Consider the following 21,140-nt stretch of genomic DNA (forward strand, 5'->3'; position numbering starts at 1 on the left):
TTTATTTAATGTGCCAATATTGCCCTCAATAAAGTAGGCATCAGTGCACATTACAACAGAACGGGAACTGTTGTCTTTTATAGGAGATGGCCATTTCTATGCATTTGCCAATTCCGTTTATTCCGATGACTCCCAACCATGTCTGATCAGTGGCAACTCAAGCATTTAATGTCACCAAGCATGATCCGTTTGTCTGTCTTTGACACAGCAGTAATCGCTAATTCCAGCTCTTCATAAAATGTGTCATTGAACTCTAAATGTGCATAAGCACTGACAATGGTGGTTTTCCGATTCCCCTAAAATGGGAGTTTCAAGGTCAAGAGTCGATCATTGGCCGACTCACAAGTTTGTTGATGAGATCGAACTTGATTGCAAACCAAACTCCTGAGTGTCGCTGCCACGACCACTGCAATAAAAGTTGCTGCTGGCTCCAAGCTCAGAAAGCTGACCCTCCCCTGCTGGTTAAGTCTCACATAGAGCTGCCATGTGGATGTTTTATCTGACAAGCTGTCGACCAAGGCTGTTCTTCTCTCTGGTCTGTTTGACCTGGTGTTGTCCAAGAGTATTTGCACATTCCATGTACCAATGGTGAGCGGTGTCACCTATATTTTTTTCTTGAGGGGTCGACGGCAGAAGTGAAGTGGGATCCCCTCCAGCCACACAGTATTCTGGCCAGGGTGGATGAAGCAGACAATGTTTAGCGCACCTTTTCCAGCCCCTTCGTCATGCTCGGGAGGTGAGCAGCGTGATCCTGAACAGAGCTGCTCAATCTCTCAGGGGGTTGCCTAGTCCCCACCGCTGCTTCTGTCCAGTGATAGATGACTCTGTAGCCTGAGCCGCCTGTGCACAAGTCTCTGGCCACAGCTCCCAGTGTATCCACACCTGCTTCGTCACAATCCCATCACCAGAGCACGTGAAGAATGATTTGTATAGTTGGTGGGTGATGTTATGAATTGCTCGTGAATTGCATTAGAGTGAGGGAGAGTTGCCCAACGTCAGCCTCACTCTCTTCTCTCGTCTTGGCCCATCAAAGTCCATTGGCAAGACGAAGTCAAGATGACTGGAGACGAGGCCAGTTGCAGTGGATGACCAGAGGGTTCTTCAGTGTCTTGCCATCGCTCTGAGGGCCCCATAACACTCTGCTCTAGCTGCCTCCATGGACATTGAAACAGTATGGTGATCTCTTCCACCCACTCCACTGAGAAAAGTCTTCGCATTTCCTCTTCTCAAATTTTGACTTCAAGCTTTCGTGACTGCAGGAATTCATATCCTTTGGGTCTTTCGGTAAAGCCACGTAGATAGAAAAAATAATAAAAATATCACGACGTTTTGATCGAAACACAAGCAATCATCACCTCATGATGATTGCTATGTGGCTTTCCCGAAAGACCCAAATAATATTTCCTTGTCTCACCAAGGGTTCCAAACTCGTTGGCTACCCTCGCCTGGTGTTGCCACTGGCGCTTGCGGGCAACTCCTGGGAGCCACAGCTGAGACTGCGTATGAGTGGGCACTAGAGATTGTGAACCACTCGGAGTGTGACTGTTCCCGCTTAAGAGGTGTTACCTCTACCGTTCACACCCCATATACCCCAGGATATAAATAGTTTAGTTCTGAAGATGAAATCCAGTATATATATACATGTTAATGTTGCCTGCATACAAATTTACACGGATATCAATAAAACCAGTATCACCATTTTACTAACACCAGCATCATCAGCCGCATTCAGCACCAGAATCAGTGCCACCACCGCAAATACAAACATCAAAAACACCATCAACCTTATTGTAATGGGTTCCAGAGACACTTTGCACAGGCAACTTCTTTATTACAATACAGATACACTGTTACAGCCTAGGGATACAGCCTACTCTTAGCGTGCCGTGACACTGGCTACTCTGTCGGGTCCTCCGCTATAATTACCCTAGGGGAGGCTACCCTGACCCGACCCAGCCAAGGTGCAGGTCTAGACTCTGGCTTGCTCGGACCTCGCCCTTAAAAGGGCATGGGGCCGGGAGTCCCAGAGTCCCACCACTGGCCCGCACAGTGTCCCGGCCCTTACAAGGACAGTGGGGCAAGGGGGTCCAGGGTCCTATCTAGCTGCTGGTCTTCGTTCTTCCGCTGCGACTGGTCCGGATCGGCTGGGGAGGTCCCCTTTTATGCCCCTTGCCCATTGAGGGGTGGGGCTGCGAGGGATCCTAGAACCCCCGCAGCCCCCCCGCCATTGGGGGTGCCGAGGGGCTTAGCTGTCTGGGGATCCTGAGCCCCCAGCAGCCCCTCCCCTCTTGGGCTGGCACTGCAGCCCCTCCCCTGACGGTACGAGGTACCGTTCCATCTATGGCGCTACATTATCACAGAGCAGCGTACATGGAGGCAAACATGATCAAACACCATCAACACCATCATCAGCGCTAACACTGCTACCATCAGCACCAATGTCAACACTGCTAACGTGGACATGACTAACATCGTCGTCACCATCGCCACCATCAGTCACACCTACAAGCACACAGATACCCATTATGAACGAGCCATCAATAGTAACATCGCCACCAACCCCATCATCCCAATCGTCATCACCACCATTGTACCATTGACGCCGTCGTGGTGGTGGTGCGTGTGCCGGTGCAGGCTGCTGAACCAGCGCGTCCTGGAGCTCCAGGCTCAGCTGGAAGAGCTACAGAAGACTCTGCAGGAGCAGGGAGCACGCGCCACAGACGTATGCACACCGGCTCGCTCGCTCTCGCACACGCACGCACGCGTGCCTACACACGGTGCGTGCACCGTGTACAGGCATAATGTGAGCAAGCCAGCTCAGCTCAAAGGCCGCATTTGAACCCCTTTCATTGACACCAGTGTTATTTAGGTTTACATTTATTTACCCTTTAGTTATAATTTCTGTTTTACGTTGCCTATTTAATTGTGTATTATTTGTTTACGTTTTCTCAGTTCCAATTGTGTGGGATTACTTTTCTGGTTTTAATCTGTAAAGGTAGTGTTAGGTCAGTTACGGGTAACACGGTAGAAGCGTTGGCTCTGTCACCACTTAAAAGAGGGCCGAGTTAAAGCCTCCTCCTCCCCTTCGTGAATGTGTCCTGAAATGAGTGCCTGTCGCCTACCAATGCTGCAAAACATTTAACAACGTCTATCATTGGCTTTCCTCGTCAAGACCTCGTTTGTTAGTGACATGGCTTTGGCAAAAATGAATAAATACCTTCTAATGCTTAGTGCCATGCATAACAGCTCAGTTTTAATTGCCTCCCCACGACTTTGTAAAGATAACTAATGATCGCATATTAAGTCTCTTGAGCTTTATTTACTCCACTGTCACGTGTAGCATGTTGCCACCTGTTCTATTTTAAGCCCGTAACAAGCGCAGGATGAATGTTTGCCAAATCTTTCTATTAACAATGCTTTTTGTTTTTATATTTTTTTATATTTTGTCTCTGTTTTTCTCTGCTTATGTCTCTCTGCCTCTTTCTTGTGCATGGACCGGCAGCCTATTGTGAGTATGAACGGACGCGTGCCCTATTCCCAGAGCCACCGTCACCCACTCGGGACACAACAGCTGCAACAACAGCAACCACCACAACAGTGTTATTTAAGTTTCAGTCAGGGTCCAGTTTCTTACTATAATTTTCCTTTCCAAGTTCACAGTGATTTTTTTTATTTTTTAAGTATTTTTTGATCAAAATGTTTTGGTTTATTAATATTCGAGTTTTTATTGATTAATTTAAAGTTAGTTGAAATTATTTATTCTTAACTTAAATAACACTGCTTCATATGCCTTGGCCTTAACACATCAATTATGAAAGAGCTTTAAAACGAATGGTTTGTTGCAGTGGCAACTTCTTGGCTCTAGTCTATTGTCCCTGCTGGAGATGGTGCTGGTGGATCATGCAGAGATGAGAATCTCACGTGTCCCAGACATACGGCCTCACAGCCTCCCTCAGCCCCCCTCTCTCCTAGCCCCTACTCTCCCATCCCCTCCCTCTCTCTCCTAGTCCCCCATTCCCCCATCCCCTCCCTCTCTCTCCTAGTCCCCCATTCCCCCATCCCCCCATCCCCCCTCTCTCTCTCCTAGCCCCCACTCTCCCATCCCCTCCCTCTCTCTTATAGCCCCCCACTCTCCCATCCCCTCCCTCTCTCTCCTAGTCCCCCACCTCTCCCATCCCCTCCCTCTCTCGCCTATTCCCCCATCCCCTCCCTCTCTCTCCTAGTCCCCCATCCCCTCCCTCTCTCTCCTAGTCCCCCATTCCCCCATCCCCCCTCTCTCTCTCCTAACCCCACTCTCCCATCCCCTCCCTCTCTCTTATAGCCCCCCACTCTCCCATCCCCTCCCTCTCTCTCCTAGTCCCCCACCTCTCCCATCCCCTCCCTCTCTCGCCTATTCCCCCATCCCCTCCCTCTCTCTCCTAGTCCCCCATCCCCTCCCTAGCTAGGAGAGGGGGGTCTGGGTGAGCCCCTCGCTCACCCAGACCCCCCTCTCCTAGCCCCCCCCAATCCCCCAGCCCCCCTCTCTCTCCTAGCCGCCCCCCACTCCCCCCACTCCCCCTACTCCCCCATCCCCTCCCCCTCTCTCCGAGTTCCCCACCAACTCCTCCAGCTTCCCCTTCTATCCCCCCCCACTTCCCCAGCCCCTCCCTCTCTTAGCCCTCCCCCAACCTCCCCCCTCTCCTAGCCACCCCTTCCGACTTCTCCAGAACCTCTCCCTTGCCCCTCCCACCACTTCCCCTGCCCCCTTCTTTCTCCTAGCCCCCCCCACCCCCTCTCTCTTAGCCCCCCCCCCCCCACCTTCTCCAGTCCCTCTTCCTTGCCCCCCAACTCCTCCACCCCTCTCTCTCGTAGATGCCCCCCACTCCTCCAGCTCGTCCTCCTCTCCCCTAGCCCCCCAACCCAAATCCTCCAGTGCTTCCCAGCCCTTTTTAATTGAATCTCTTTTTGGAGAATGATCACTTCTGTAGCCACGGTGAGGAGGCTGCGTTTGGGAATAAGGTTTATGCAGTGATTGCTCATGCTGTCACATTTTGTGGCCTGCTTGCTGCTTTGATTTTCCTTTGACAAAATAATATTTGATTTGTTTGGCTTATTTAACTCTCTCTTTGCTTCTCACCACAGTCTATCGTCCTGACCAAGAAAGTTGAAGAACACTTGTGAGTCCTCTAATTTTTATCTCACCACTGTCACTGTTGTGATCCCTGTTTTTTTATTTTTTATTAAATACATTTTAACGAGAGCCCCCCATGTAGCGTATGGCATTAAAGGGCATGACTTTGCCAAATTCCATGTGACAGATAATTATTATTTTTTTAAGTTTATATTGCCTATGTGCACTTCATCTCCTACCACCAGAATAGTGTCTCATAGGAGGTCGTATTTTATTTTATTTGTTTCCAGTAGCCTTCCACCTGGCTTACTCTGAATTCCGGTTACTTGAGTCCGGGTTTGAGAGATGTTACTTGAATTGAATTGTTCTTAATATTTAGTGATAGGCCTAACAGTTACAGAATAACATTTTCACTGTTATATTTGGCCTTTTTTTGATATGTATTCTCCCTGCGCTGTCGGTGTCATGCTGCGAGACAAAGAATGCATTGGGAAATCTCACCAAGCAGTGCAGCCCAGTGTGTCAGAGAAAAGCTGCGTTCTTTATACGACAGGGGACGCACTCTCCTCTACACACGCTGCCCATGTGAGTTCAGTATTCCAAGTTTGTACGATGGATATTTTAATTACACTATGTAACACAATTTTTGTTCCTGGGTAGGAAGTGTTATTTCGTAATTTATTATGCCTAAAAAGTATAGAAAATGGGTATTATTACCCACAAACTTTGCTTTTGTGACCAGGACAGTGATATATTTAAATTGACCTATTTTCAGTGAGAAAACGGGTAAATTTGTGTATTTTCGTTCACATAAAGTCAGAAAAAACCAACATGTGAATACAAATGTACATGTATTTATACTAAAGTAATACAAAAATGACTACAAAAGATTTGGAAGTGAGTAGTTTTTCGAGATTTCCGATTATACTGTAAGTCACTTTTACGAATCAACCCCCAAATGTAGTCTTCCCATCATGTTCGCGTTATACTGTCCTTGGTAGCGGCGTTCAAAGTCCAGTATATCCTGGTGGAAGCGCTCACCTTGCTCCTACGAGTACGCGCCCATGTTCTTGAATTTATCAAGATGAGCATCAAGGATATGGAGTTTGAGGGATATCCTACAGCCCATTGTGCCATAGTTCTTCACCAGTCTCAACCAGCTCCACATAGTTTTCGACCATGTGATTGCCCTGGAAGCCACGAGCCACTGCGACAAAGCTGCTCCAAGCCGCTTTCTCCTTACTAGTGAGCTTCTTGGGGAATTCATTGCACTCCAGGATCTTCTTTATCTGTGGTCCGGCGAAGACACCGGCTTTGATCTTTGCCTCAGACAGCTTAGGGAAGAAGTATTGAAGGTACTTGAAGGCTGCTGACTCCTTATCTACAGCTCTGACAAATTGTTTCATCAGGCCCAATTTCATGTGTAGTGGTGGCATCAGCACCTTCCGGGAGTCCACCAGTGGCTCCCACTTGACGTTGTTCCTCCCCATAGAGAACTCGGTCCGTTATGGCCAGTCCCGCTTGTGGCAGTGCGCCTTGGTGTCCCTGCTGTCCCACAGGCAAAGACAGCAGGGAAACTTGGTAAAACCGCCTTGGAGACCCATCAGGAATGCCACCATTTTGAAGTCTTCGATGACCTCCCAGCCATACTAATCGTACTTCAAGGCATCCAGCAAGGTCTTGATGCTGGTGTAATCCTCTTTGAAGTGCACCGAGTAAGCCAGGGAAAGAGACGGGTACTTGTTACCATTGTAAAGGAGTTCCCGACGACTCACTCGGAGGCTAAGGTAAGGTAAGGGCTTCCGCCAAGGTTTTATTACAAATCTTTAACAATACACAGGGGTGAACAACTCCCTAGGGGTTAGGGGTCCCGGGCTAGGTCCCGACACAGCCGGCTGCCCTGTGCTGTCTCCTCTGTCCCGGCCGTGGGATCAGCCAGCACGGCCGACCGAGGAGCACAGCCACGTCTAGCCTGGCACTGTGCTCTCCCCTCTCCCTACCCTCTTGCCCCTGGCTCCCCGTTCCACCCTTCTTTGACCCTACTCTCCAGCTACGACCCCGCTTACGTCACGGGGTCCCCCTTTTATCCTTGAGGAGCCGTGACGTCACTCTGCTGCCCCGAGCGCATGACGTCACGTCATCGCCCTGGACAGCACAAGTGACGCCACTTCCCCATTCTACTCCTCTACATTACCCCCCCTGTGAAAAAAAAAACAGCCGACCCGGCTGCAAGAAAACCCCAACCTTAGGGCAGCACGGCATCCCAGGCATCACAATAACAACAACAACCAAATGAACGGGAAAAAGTAAGACGGCTTCTTCCGGCCGGCAGTGCCGAGCTGGCGCCGGGGCTGGGTCCTACGAACGGCCGCCCAGGCCATCACCGGAGCCGCATCCCCCTTGAACGGGTATGCGCTGCCGGCCCGCTTCCCCGTGCAGGTGGGCTGTCCGCAGGCAACAGGCCCACCGCCGTAGCCTCCGGTGGCCGGGGGGTCCTCGCCGGCGCTACTTGGAAGGGCCCTGGGGGCACACAAACAGGGCGAACTCCGCCCCCGTCAACAGGACCCGGACGGACAGGCACGACGGACGCATCACCCGCCGGCCGCCCCGGAGTTGGGGGTGGATCCCCCAGGGTAGATGGAATATAGCGTTTGAGCCGGGACGGGTGCACTATCCACCGCCGGTGTCCGAACCGAATCTGGACGCACTGCGGCCGGGGAACTTCCACGACCTCAACGGGACCCTGCCACGGGCGGTGCAATTTGGCAGATGTGCCAACCGGGACCTGGGGACAATGCAGCCACGCTTTCTGGCCCGCTACCCACGAGAGGCCCCGCTGCCTGGTGTTTGGGCAGCCGCTCATTAGCCGCCTGCCGGCCGGCGGAATTCTCAGCAGCGGCCTGCCGTGCCTCGCGCAGCCGGTCAAGCGCGACTTTCAAAGGGACCCGCACAGCCGACCCCTTCCTGGAGGACCTCACGTCCAGTTGGACGTGCACCGGGGGCTCCGGCTCCCTCCCGTACATTAAATAAAAAGGCGAAAATCCCGTTGAGGCGTGATTAGCCAACCGATACGCTGCCAAGACCCCCGGGACGAACAGGTCCCAGTCTGATTTAGACGTGTTCACATGGTGGCACAGCATGGAAGTGAGGGTGCGGTTCAAGCGCTCTACCATCCCGTCCGATTGGGCGTGGTAGGGCGAGGTGCGGATTTTCTTGGTGCCAAGGAGGTCACACACCTCCTTGAGCAGTTTAGATGAGAAATTCCGCCCCTGATCCGTCAACAATTGTTCCGGCGAAACCCTTATCCAACACGTACCCCTGGACGAACGCCTCGGTGATAGAAGAGGCCGACTGATCGACCAAAGGCCACGCCACAGGCCAACGTGTGAAGTACTCAACGCCCACCAAGAGGTATTTATGGCCCCGTTGGAATGCAGGGAATGGGCCCAAGATGTCGAGCGCCACGAGTTCATTAACGCGAGAAACCCGGATGGACTGCAGCGGGACCCGGTCCTGGACAACTGGGGCCTTCCTCCGCGCGCAGTCGTGGCAACCCTTCAAAATCAGTGCCACGTCACCCTCCACACCTGGCCAGTAATAGTCCCGCTTAAGGGTCAATAGGGTCTTGTGGTAGCCAAGGTGCATAAGCTTCTCGTGAATGGCTCGGGTTAATTTACCACGCAGGCTAGTGGGCACAACCACGCAATAGCGTTCCAATTGGGCATCCCAACGCATGAGGAGTCCGTCATGCACGGCGATCGCTGGGGCCGCCGACGAAGCTGATCCCCGGGCCGTACGTCCGACGCATCGCCGTAGCTTCAGCAGGGAGGAATCTTCCATCTGCAAGCTGGACCATACCTCCCGGGGGAGTCCCAGGCCGAAATCCGCGGATGTTGCCACACCCGGGGGGTGGCCGTCGCGGCCGACGCGACCAACTGGGCCGCGACGGCCCCTGGGGACTTGCAACGGCTAGAGCCCAGGGCGCAAGCACACCCGCCGCCTGCCGGCAATCTGGACAAGCTGTCCGCATTTCCATGCAGTGCCCCCTTTCTGTAGATTACGTCAAAGGGGTAATCCTGGAGCACCTCGAGCCAGCGGGACAGCTGACCCGAGGGCTGACCAATCCTCAGCGAATATTGCAGGGCCGCGTGGTCGGTTCGGACTGTAAACCGCCTACCGTACAAGTAGGGCCTATACAATTGAACAAAAAATCTATGGCCAAAAGCTCCCTCCGAGTCACGCAGTATCGCTGTTCCGTCGGGGACAGAACCCGACTGCCGTAGGCTACCACCCTCTCCACCCCGTCGACCACCTGGGCCAGGACTGCCCCAATGCCCATGTCGCTGGCATTGGTGTCAAGCAGAAAGGGCTTCGAGAAATCGGGGTACCCCAAGGGCGGCGCATCCGCCAAGTCCGTGCGAAGCGTCGCAAAAGCAGCCTCCTCCTCCGCTCCCCAGTAAAACCTTTGGCCTTTGGCGGAGAGGGCGTGCAGCGGCTTCGCAATCGTCGCAAAATCGCGGGCAAACCGGCGATTGTACGATGCGAAGCCGACGAAGCTACGCACCTCCGCGACAGATGTGAGAGTCGGCCACGTCCGGACACAAGCCGTTTTCTCCGGGTCCGTGGCGACACCTGACGCACTAATGATGTGTCCCAAATACTTCACCGATGGTTGTAGCAAATGGCATTTCTGGTCAAACGTACGCCCAAAAACAATAACGTCGTCCAAGTAGATTAAACAAGACTCCCACTGCAGCCCCACCAAAACCAACTCCATGAGACGCTGGAAGGTGGCTGGGGCTGAATGAAGACCCATAGGAAGCCGATTGAACTCGAACAGCCCCTGGGGCGTGCGGAACGCTGTCTTGGGTCTAGAGGCTTCGTCCAGCGGCAATTGCGAGAAGCCGGAGAGCAAATCTAGAGTCGAAAAGAACCGCGTGCCCGGGAGGGCGTCCAGGGAATCATCCAATGCTAGGCAATGGATATGCGTCAGCCACCGAGATCTTGTTCAATTTACGGAAATCGACGCAGAACCGGAGACTCCCGTCCCGTTTCTTGACTAGCACAATGGGGGCACCCCAAGGGCTAGTGAAAGGGGAGACGATGTCCGCCGCCAATATTTCGTCAACAGCCGAGCGGACATGCTCCTTTTCGGCAGGGCTAAAGCGGTGGGAATTAAGCCGAATAGGGGCTGAGTCGCCCGTATCTATGTGGTGTTCCAAAAGAGTAGTGCGACCCAGATCAAACTTACTTTGGCTAAACACATCGGTGAACCTCTCGATGAGTTCGCGGAGTTGCTGACGCTCCCCGGTGGACAACGAGGCATTCTCGTCGCACAACGTGGCGATGCACGATGCGTCGGAGTCCCCCGCGCGCATCACGCCCGCCACGACTCCTCCATCCGGGGCAGCGCTCTCGGGTGGGGGAGCCGGGGTCGCGTGCACCAGGACGGCACCGGCCGGGATTACGATCGGCGTAGGCCCCGAATTGAGGACCTGTAGAAAAAGGTCCTGGCCCCCCGACACGGCCGTCAAGGCGCCCACCAATCCCATCGTCCTTGAAAAGTAACTCGACGGGGACAGGAGCCCCCTTCGAGCGGTCTGCGCAACCTAAGGGGTAGCAAGATTTGTGACGCCGGCGGCACGGTCACCACCGCCCTATTCAAGGCCCGCACACTGGCAACCAAGGGAGACAGGATGGTAGGCGATTGTAGGAATTGCAGCCGCCTCCCTGACGGCAATTCCACACAGCCCTGGTCAACGAGAATTCGAATGGGCATTCTAGACAAAAAGTCGGTCCCCATGAGGCATGGAACTGCCAAGGTCTTGGAGACCAAAATAGGCCCGGCCAACTCAATCTCGTCAACCCGAACCGACGCTATAACTTGGCCCCATATGCCCAAACTGCTGCCGTTTGCGGCGACACAAGCCCCACTAACCGGCCCTAACGGACCGACGCTGCGGGGTAGGAGCTTGAAAATGGCCTCTGAAATAATGGTGGCAGACACCCCCGTATCCACCAAGAGGCGAACTCGCACCCCCTGCACACAACCCGCCAACGCTGAGGAGCCAGCAGCTGCTGCCACCATCCGATGCGCCAGCGCGTTCCAGTGGCGGGTCAGCCTGGGCCATCCAGTGGGTGACAATGATGGTGCACCCGACCCCTCGAGGACAACCCCCTGACGATGGGCCCTAGCCCCGCTAGATGCATGAGGTGAGGTGGGCGGCCGCGCGGGTGATGCGTCGCGACTCGCCTGGGGCCCTGGGCTCGATGCCGATGAGGGTCCAGGAGGAGTTGGAGCCCCCTTGCTGAAGGCCCCTGGGGCATTCCTACACCCCTGCTCAATGTGGCCCTGCTGACCACAGCGGAAGCAGGTCACCGTGGCAGTGTCCTGCGGGCGGGAAGGTCCCGGCTGCCCCCGCTGCTCCGGACGGCGACCACCCGCCCCCCTCCCGCGACGACCGGGCATCGCCAGTGCCGCGAGGGTGTCCACACCCTGAGAGGCGGCCTCCTCTTCTGACGCCGGGATCTCCGCGCACGCCGCCATCCGGGGCTGTTGGCGGAGGGAGAGGTGCGCCTGGATGTTTTCGGCCACCGCCAACGACGTGATCTGGCGATCGCTATTTATGGACAAAGCGATCCCCAGCTCACGTGCCAGGTCGAGTAGCCGTTTCAGGGCCATCGAGTCCAGCGCCCTGCCCTGTATATCAGGGTATGCGGCCTGTGCCAAGGCCAGGAGCGAGCAGCGGAAAACCAATGGAGATTCCCCCTCCTCCCGCCGCCGTAGCGAAAACTTCTGGCGTGCCCTGGACGGCGGCTCGAGTACATCGGCCATCCGGAGGTACACCGTCGGAAGCGTAGCCTTATCGGCCGGGGGAATGGACTTGAAGACCTGCATCGCCTTCTCATCCAGGTAGGTCGGAAGGGCCCCCAACGCCTCCTCCATGGACCAGCCGACCGACATATACGCCGCGTTGAACCGGTCCTGGAAGGCCAACCAGTCGCCCACTTTCGTGACAAACGGCGCGATGTGGGGTAACCGGCGCAGCCCCTAGCCGCGCGGTGCGGCGAGGTATGGAAGCCCCCCGACTCCCGCGGGCCACCCTGCAACCACGGCGTGGTGCGGCAGCGTTGCGGCCCCCATAGGCCACGCCGAAGACGTGGCAAGGTGCGGTGGCGCTGCGGCCCCCGTAGGCCACGCCGGAGACGTGGTGGGTGGCGGCAGAGTCGCGGCCCCCATAGGCCACGCCGGAGACGTGATGGGTGGCGGCAGAGTTGCGGCCCCCATAGGCCACGCCGAAGACGTGGCAAGGTGCGGTGGTGCTGCGGCCCCTGTAGGCCACGCCGGAGGCGCGGTGGGTGGCGGCAGAGTTGCGGCCCCCATAGGCCACGCCGGAGACGCGGTGGGTGGCGGCGGAGTTGCGGCCCCCATAGGCCACGCCGAAGATGTGGCAAGGTGCGGTGGCGCTGCGGACCCCGTAGGCCACGCCGGAGACGCGGTGGGTGGTGGCGGAGTTGCGGCCCCCGTAGGCCACGCCGGACACGCGGCGGTATAACACGGCCTCGCGGTGGCCCCTGTGGGCCACCCCGCAGGCGCGGCGACGGATCGATCTGCAGCCGCAGCCACAGCAACCTCCCGCGATGTGGCGAGGGGCGGCGGCGTTGCGGCCTCCCCGGGCAACGCCGTAGACGCGGTGAGGTGTGGAGGCGCCACAGCACCTGCAACCCACTTGTCCGCGGCGCCGTACGGAGCCGTGGTGCCGGCGTGCGTTCCTGCGGCGGCCTCCGCAGCCGCGGCATCCTCCCGCGACGCGGCGTGGTGCGGCAGCGTTGCGGCCCCTGTGGGCCACGCCGGAGACGTGGCGAGCAGCGGCCGCGTTGCAGCCCCCCCGGGCCACGCCGTAGACGCGGCGAGGTGCGGAGGTGCAGCAGCGGCCGCCGCCCACCCCGCCGGCGCGGCGGGATGCGGAGGCGCACTAGCGCCCGTGACCCACCTTGAAGGCGCAACGAGGTGCGGGCCCGCGGCATCACCAACGGTCAGCCCCGCGGCCCCACCCGCGTGCTGAGCCGCGGCAGCCCCCGCGGTCCCTCCCACAGACGCGACGAGGGCCGGCGGCGTTGCGGCCTCCGTGGGCCACGCCGCAGACATGGCAAGGTGAGGAGGCGCAGCAGCGCCTGCGAGCCACCTCGCAAATGCGGCGGCATATGGATCCGCGGCGCCCGCGACCCACCTTGCAATAGTGTCAGCGTGGGGGGGCGCCGCGGCGTCCGCAGCCCATCCCGTCAGCGTGGCGAGGTGCGGCGGCGTTGCGGTCCCGGCAGGCCACGCCACAGACGCGGTGAGATGAGGAGCCGCAGCGGCGCCCGCGAGCCACCCCGCAATTGCGGCGGAATCTGCGGCCCGGCTCGCCGGTACGGCGAGGTGCGGAGTTGCGGCAGCGACATCCGCGGGAGCCTCCGCGGCCAAGCTCGCAGCCACGGCGAGGTGCGAAGCCGCGGCAGCGACATCCGCGGCAGCCTCCGCGGCCAAGCTCGCAGCCACGGCGAGGCGCGGAGCCGCGGCGGCGACATCCGCGGCAGCGACATCTGCGGCGGCGACATCCGCGGCAGCGACATCTGCGGCAGCGACATCCGCAGCCAAGCTCGCAGCCACGGCGAGGCGCGGAGCCGCGGCGGCATCCGCAGCCGCATCCGCGGCAGCCACGGCCGCAACAATGGCTGCCGCTTCCGGCGTCGCAGCGGAAATTACGTCCGCTTGCGGCTCCCCCACCAACATGGCCGCCACTTCCGGCGGCGCATGAAAAATGGCGCCAACTTCCAAATTGGCGGGCGGCAAAACGGCGGGAATCCGCCGGTGCCACGCGGAGTGTGGGCCGGGTGGGTGCGTCCGCGCTCCCACCTCTGTAAGGGCGGCGGTGAGCTGCTCGATCGCCCGCAGCAGCAGCTGCGACCGCTTCTCGGCATCGCCCCCCGCCACCGGCGGTGGTGCGCTGGGACCCCCAGCCGCCGACACCACCTGCCCCGCCGAGTCCATCTCCACGGCGACGGACTGCCCCCGGGTCGCAGCCGGAGCCTCCCCGACGTCGTCAGCACTCTCCCGGCATCCCGCCGGTGGATTCTTACGCCGCCCGCCCGATTTAGGCATAGCGACGGCAGCGTAACCACTCCTAACACCAGTTGTAAAGGAGTTCCCGACGACTCACTCGGAGGCTAAGGTAAGGTAAGGGCTTCCGCCAAGGTTTTATTACAAATCTTTAACAATACACAGGGGTGAACAACTCCCCAGGGGTTAGGGGTCCCGGGCTAGGTCCCGACACAGCCGGCTGCCCTGTGCTGTCTCCTCTGCCCCGGCCGTGGGATCAGCCAACACGGCCGACCGAGGAGCACAGCCACGTCTAGCCTGGCACTTTGCTCTCCCCTATCCCTACCCTCTTGCCCCTGGCTCCCCGTTCCACCCTTCTTCGACCCTACTCTCCAGCTACGACCCCGCTTACGTCATGGGGTCCCCCTTTTATCCTTGAGGAGCCGTGACGTCACTCTGCTGCCCTGAGCGCATGACGTCACGTCATCGCCCTGGACAGCACAAGTGACGCCACTTCCCCATTCTACTCCTCTACACCATTATGGAGCAGCACAGCTTTGAGGTGCCTAGATGAGCTGTCATTGAAGAGGCGCCACGCATTCTGGTTATAGGCGATTCCGATTGCCTCGAACAGACTGGTCACATTGTGGCAGAAGCAGAGCCCATCTTGACAGGTGACGAAGCTGCAAACAGGTTGGTCTGCGACTTGCACAATTTTATCCAACAAGTTCCACTGCTTGAGCCTAGACATCAACAGCTCGGCATTGGACTTGGTGAGACCAAGATCTCTGATCAAGTCGTTGAGGTCTTTTTGGTTGGGGTAGTATGGGTTTCTCTCCTCAGCTCCACCTCTGAAATTGTAATCTGGATCTACAATGTCTTCCTCGCTCTCTGAATTGCTGCTTTCTTCTAAAGACGGCTGCTCTCTCTCCGGAGGAGTGGGTATTGGGGAGCTCATGGCAGTGTGGCACCAGGGCGATAGATGAAGGAAGGTCTGGATATGTGATGGCAGGTACATTCTTGCCAGTCCGACGTTTGCAGAAGTAGCAGTTGCTTGAGTGGTCAGTGGGTTCCCGCCAAATTCTTGGGATAGCGAACTTCATGGCTCTCTTTTCCCCTCTGTACCATCCTACAAAAATACATTTATTTCACATATGACTACATGTGCAAGAAATTCTCGCAAAAATTTGCATGTATATATACATTTATATATATATTAATGTGTATATATATGAATGTGCTTTCTTGAGCAGGGGGACCTTGCAGGCGCTGCAGGATTTCAGTCCTTCACGGCGTAGTGTGTTACTAATTGTTTTCTTGGTGACTATGGTCCCAGCTGCCTTGAGATCATTGACAAGATCCTCCCATATATATATGAATGTATATATACAGTGAGGGAAACAAGTATTTCATCCCCTGCTGATTTTGTATGTTTGCCCATTGACAAAAAAATGATCAGTCTATAATTTTAATGGTAGGTTTATTTGAACAGTGAGAGACAGAATAACAACAACAAAATCCAGAAAAACGCATGTGAAAAATGTTATAAATTGATTTGCATTTACTGAGGGAAATAAGTATTTGACCCCTCTGCAAAACATGACTTAGTGCTTGGTGGCAAAACCCTTGTTGGCAATCACAGAGGTCAGACGTTTCTTGTAGTTGGCCACCAGGTTTGCACACATCTCAGGAGGGATTTTGTCCCACTCCTCTTTGCAGATCTTCAAGTCATTAAGGTTTCGAGGCTGACGTTTGGCAACTCAAACCTTCAGCTCCATCCACACATTTTCTCTGGGATTAAGGTCTGGAGACTGGCTAGGCCACTCCAGGACCTTAATGTGCTTCTTCTTGAGCCACTCCTTTGTTGCCTTGGCCGTGTGTTTTGGGTCATTGTCATGCTGGAATACCCATCCACGACCCATTTTCAATGCCCTGGCTGAGGGAAGGAGGTTCTCACCCAAGATTTGACGGTACATGGCCCCGTCCATCGTCCCTTTGATGCCGTGAAGTTGTTCTGTCCCCTTAGCAGAAAAACACCCCCAAAGCATAATGTTTCCACCTCCATGTTTGGCGGTGGGGATGGTGTTCTTGGGGTCATAGGCAGCATTCCTCCTCCTCCAAACACGGCGATTTGAGTTGATGCCAAAGAGCTCCATTTTGGTCTCATCTGACCACAACACTTTTACCCAGTTGTTCTCTGAATCATTCAGATGTTCATTGGCAAACTTCAGACGGGCATGTATATGTGCTTTCTTGAGCAGGGGGACCTTGTGGGCGCTGCGGGATTTCAGTCCTTCACGGCGTAGTACGTTACCAATTGTTTTCTTGGTGACTATGGTCCCAGCTGCCTTGAGATCATTGACAAGATCCTCCCGTGTAGTTCTGTGCTGATTCCTCACCGTTCTCATGATCATTGAAACTCCACGAGGTGAGATCTTGCATGGAGCCCCAGGCCGAGGGAGATTGACATTTATTTTGTGTTTCTTCCATTTGCGAATAATCGCACCAACTGTTGTCACCTTCTCACCAAGCTGCTTGGCAATGGTCTTGTAGCCCATTCCAGCCTTGTGTAGGTCTACAATCTTGTCCCTGACATCCTTGGAGAGCTCTTTGGTCTTGGCCATGGTGGAGAGTTTGGAATTTGATTGATTGATTGCTTTGGTGGACAGGTACCCTTTATACAGGTAACAAGGTGAAATTCGGACCATTCCCTTTAAGAGTGCACTTAATCTCAGCTCGTTACCTGTATAAAAGACACCTGGGAGCCAGAAATCTTTCTGATTGAGAGGGGGTCAAATACTTATTTCCCTCATTAAAATGCAAATCAATTTATAACATTTTCGACATGCGTTTTTCTGGATTTTGTTGTTGTTATTCTGTCTCTCACTTTTCAAATAAACCTACCATTAAAATTATAGACTGATCATTTCTTTGTCAGTGGGCAAACGTACAAAATGTGCGGGGGATCAAAAACTTTTTTCCCTCACTGTATGAATGTATATATATACATTTTTAAATTTAAAAACTTTTACAACTTGAAAAATTGTAACAAATTTTATAACATAAAATTCCGAGCATCTATTGTCCATCTTACCTTCCAGAGTTGTTTTGCATTGCTCGCAGGTGAAATTAGGTACCCAGGGTTTGTCTTAATCTCCGACAAACCCTGGGCACTTTTTGTCTTGATAAATTGGCTGCAGACATAGCAAAATGCGTCTGCTCGATACTTGCAGCCTCTTGATGCCATCTCAGAAAAATGCAGATATGTATCCACTTAGGCAGCTGGAACTAAACTGAACTGGTGGGTTTAAGGCCCCTGTATATATAGTACTATTTATATTACTGGAAAGTTTTAGAATGTTTTAGAAGTTACTCCAAGTTTACTCAGCACTGCATCTATCTGGAATGTTCTGGAAAATAGGTAAATTTCAAAATATCACTCTTGTGGTCACAAAAGCAAAGTTTGTGGGGAATAATAGCCGTTTTATGTACTGTTGAGGCATAAGCAATTAGGAAATAACACTTACTACCCAGGAACAAAAAAAAAATTGTTACACAGTGTTATCAGAGCTGGAATTTTGCATTTGTTGGTGTCACCAGGCTGAGACCACAAGTGACTGGACCGGAGGACCCGGCCTAACCAAGGCTAGTTCAACCCCACGTTACAGCTCGGATCCTCGGTGGAATACGCTCAGCGCTCTGATCTCTGAGGCACCCAGCCACCTCAGAAATTGGTTTAAATTTCTACATTCCATGTAATCGCTATAAAGCTTACCAAGATACTGATAATAAATAATTCAGCATGCTTCGTGAACATGAGAATCTATTTTGATTGATGAATCGGAGAATCGTTGCAAGCCTGTGGTACATCGCAATGAATCGTTGCAAGCCTATGGAATGCTATTGCCAATAAACTGCAACTTGGATCACTACCTGTGAGATCTTCACTCAAAACTGCTCTTGAGAAGTTGTACACCCGTAGCTGCCACTGCTATTCAGAATGGCCTTAAATCAAATGTATCGTTCCGGATGACCGCTGCAAAGTATGATCTTGAGTTTTTATTATAGTGTGCTGATCTTTAAAGGTGTATTGAAAATTTGTGATACTGCTTCTCCTGCTGTTATGGAGTGACTCATGCAGCCAGCTATGGCTGCAAAGTTTGGTCATACATGTTATGTATATCGTTTATTGTTAAATTTGAATCACAGTTCCTATGATCACTGTTACATTGTTTTTATAGCTTTATTTTGGCAAATTTGAAAAGTTTTGGTTTAGCCATGTTTGGTTGTTGTTGTAGTACAGAGTTAGCCTGATAACTTTAATCTAAATTTTCTTATGGTTGTTATTGTTTGACATGTTTCCCACTGGAATTTTTGCACACAGCGTTGAAATACGGTGTTTTTTCTGGAAGACTTTTGCTGTTTTTTCCTGGATTTTTCTGTTGCGTGTAGTCACTTTAAGATGTTTCTTGTTCATGTTTTTGTTTGTTGCGGTTGCACCCGAGTCAAGAGCCGCATGGCTCACGGGGTTATACCTAATAAATGATACTGACAACTGAAAAACATGAACTGCAAGGGCAAGATGGCATGAATTTACAAAGCAAGGTTTGACCGTGAGTAATGACGATTGAATGCGGAGGTTGAGAATCGATACCTTCCGACAAAGGATGGACCGATGTGTGGACATGTCCTGTCATCTCCTCTCGAGTTAGTGTCATGTCTGGTCTTGCTTGTCCCAGGGAGAAACTGGCAGAGGAGAGCTCGGAGCTCAAGATGCAGCGAGCGTTCATCGAGGGACTGCAGCCACAGGCGAACCCTGCGTGTAGGAGTCTCCCTCGCACGCCACACAGCGGAGTCTTGCAGTGGTAACACAGGCCGGTGTGCCAGCCCTTTAAAGGGGTGTGCCCGTTGCGCGCACAACATCATCGTGCCTGAGACACCCATCCGCAGGGGTCAAAGAATTCGGCCTGTGTTTTTGTAATTTAAAGTTCTTGATGTGAACCTACTTCTCAGGAATGCAGATCCGAGAGTGGTAAGTGGTTGACATTAAACCGATATATTGCAATGAGGTGGGGAGAGGTGGGTCATGAGTAGTAGACTTTAGCAGTGTAGGGTATAAAAGGCAATGCTTGTGTGACCAGTAGGGAAGGAACTTGATTCGCATAGCGGGAATGGTGAGAGGTGTGTGATGAGAGGTAATTAATTACATGGCCAAACCCAAACGTCGATTATCAATTAGGTTTTGATTGCATTCGGAACCACTCCCGATGTGAAAACATTACTCAATATTATATGGCCCCTTGCTCTTCTCTGTCATGGGGGTTGTTTTTCCATACTTTATTGACATGGTCTTTGCGGGAGTACGAAAGGGGGGCCCCAGAACTGATGTCAGCTGTGGCCAGTAATCAAACCATTACTCAATATTATATGGCCCCTTGCTCTTCTCTGTCATGGGGGTTGTTTTTCCATACTTTATTGACATGGTCTTTGCGGGAGTACGAAAGGGGGGCCCCAGAACTGATGTCAGCTGTGGCCAGTAATCAAACCTGGGTTGGCGGGTTCATAGAATGGTGCCACCATTCCCCACTGCGGCATACATAAGTGACGTGGGCCGAGTAGCCTGGCGGTCAGTCGTATGGGTCTCTCCCCGTCGTCATTTCTCCCATCCTCGGTGTGCCCCTCGTCGTCTGCTTGCGTCCATTGCCCCCTGTAGCCCCGAGCGTGGAGGAGCTGCAGGCCGCACTAGAGCAGAAGGAAAGGGACATGCGTGCAATGGAGGAGCGCTACAAGCGATACCTGGACAAGGCCAAGAGTGTGAGCCTCGTCCTGGCACCGTCTCACATCACAACTCAACCCTGGACACTTTGTGACTCCTTCCACTGTCTGACAGTGAACCACAAAGCCTTTTTCCATCCTTTGGCCTGTACTGTACGTCACAGTTGCAGAGAAATTATCCTATACTTTTCTGAAATATCCATTTTAGCTGAGAAGAGATGATTATTTGCCTTGATAAAATAATATTTTAATAAGTTTTGGACAATTTTTTATATTTTCAATATTTTTATCCAGTTTCAAGATTTTGCATGGGATTTTCCCACTTTTTTGTATCGCTATGAGACTCGCGTTTTTCTTGTGTTGCGTTAACTTTTTACGTGTTTTTCAATGGCATTTTGAAATATCACTCCACACATTCAACGCATATATCCTATACATCTGCACACGTGTTATAAATCAGACATTGCAGATGAAGCGGTGACCGTGTGATGTGCATGAGTGGTGGTCGGCTGCATTGGCTTGCTTATTTGTGTCCTTGGTAAATGCCTGTGACTGACCCCTTGACGCCTGTCCTTCAGGTCATCAAGACCCTTGACCCTAAGCAGAGCCCGATGACAACCACTGAATTACAAGCCCTTCGCAGCCAACTCCGCCAGAAGGACAACCTGGTTCACTCCCTGGAGGTACGACCGCCGCGAGCTAGGACAAGGTTTTGATTTAAAGCTTTCGTGACTGCAGGGATTCATATTCTTGGTTCTTTCGGTAAAGTCACGTAAAACGGAAACAATAAAATAATCAAAATATAAAACAATAAAATGATCACGACGTTTCGAATGCAACACAAGCAATCATCATCAGGTAGATTTCTGACGAGATATCTGTAAAGAAAAGTGGGCATTTCCTCCCTGTGTATGCCATGAGCCTTCTCAGGGGGTCTGGATGTTTCCCACAGGAGAAAGTTCTTCACAATGGATGTTCCAATCAGGCCTCCCCTAGAGGAGAGTCCGACGATTTGGCAAGGCTTTCCTGCATAGACATTATAAATACACTTCACTGGGTTTTTCACACCTTTTGCCATTTTGAAATGGTAATTGATCATGACAAATTTACTCAATAAACTTGAAAATAAAACATGAAAATACGAACATGATGGACGTGAAATGCCGCAATTCC

General features: G+C 53.3%; 1 protein-coding gene across 1 annotated transcript in view; it reads left to right on the forward strand.

Annotated features, from left to right (window-relative positions):
• The window catches only part of LOC116951826 (protein Hook homolog 3-like), a 93,610-nt gene that overhangs the window by 60,111 nt on the left and 12,359 nt on the right, over positions 1-21,140 (forward strand). Inside the window, exons 16-20 of the mRNA XM_032970586.2 lie at positions 2,635-2,722; positions 5,122-5,156; positions 18,932-19,014; positions 19,906-20,006; positions 20,546-20,650. Of these exons, the coding sequence (XP_032826477.1) occupies positions 2,635-2,722; positions 5,122-5,156; positions 18,932-19,014; positions 19,906-20,006; positions 20,546-20,650 (412 nt within the window). The remainder of the gene's footprint in view (positions 1-2,634; positions 2,723-5,121; positions 5,157-18,931; positions 19,015-19,905; positions 20,007-20,545; positions 20,651-21,140) is intronic.

This window comes from Petromyzon marinus, chromosome 44 (genome assembly GCF_048934315.1).
Source record: "Petromyzon marinus isolate PM22_M1 ecotype Great Lakes invasive population chromosome 44, UKy_Petmar_22M1.pri1.0, whole genome shotgun sequence".
Classification (NCBI taxonomy): domain Eukaryota; kingdom Metazoa; phylum Chordata; class Hyperoartia; order Petromyzontiformes; family Petromyzontidae; genus Petromyzon; species Petromyzon marinus.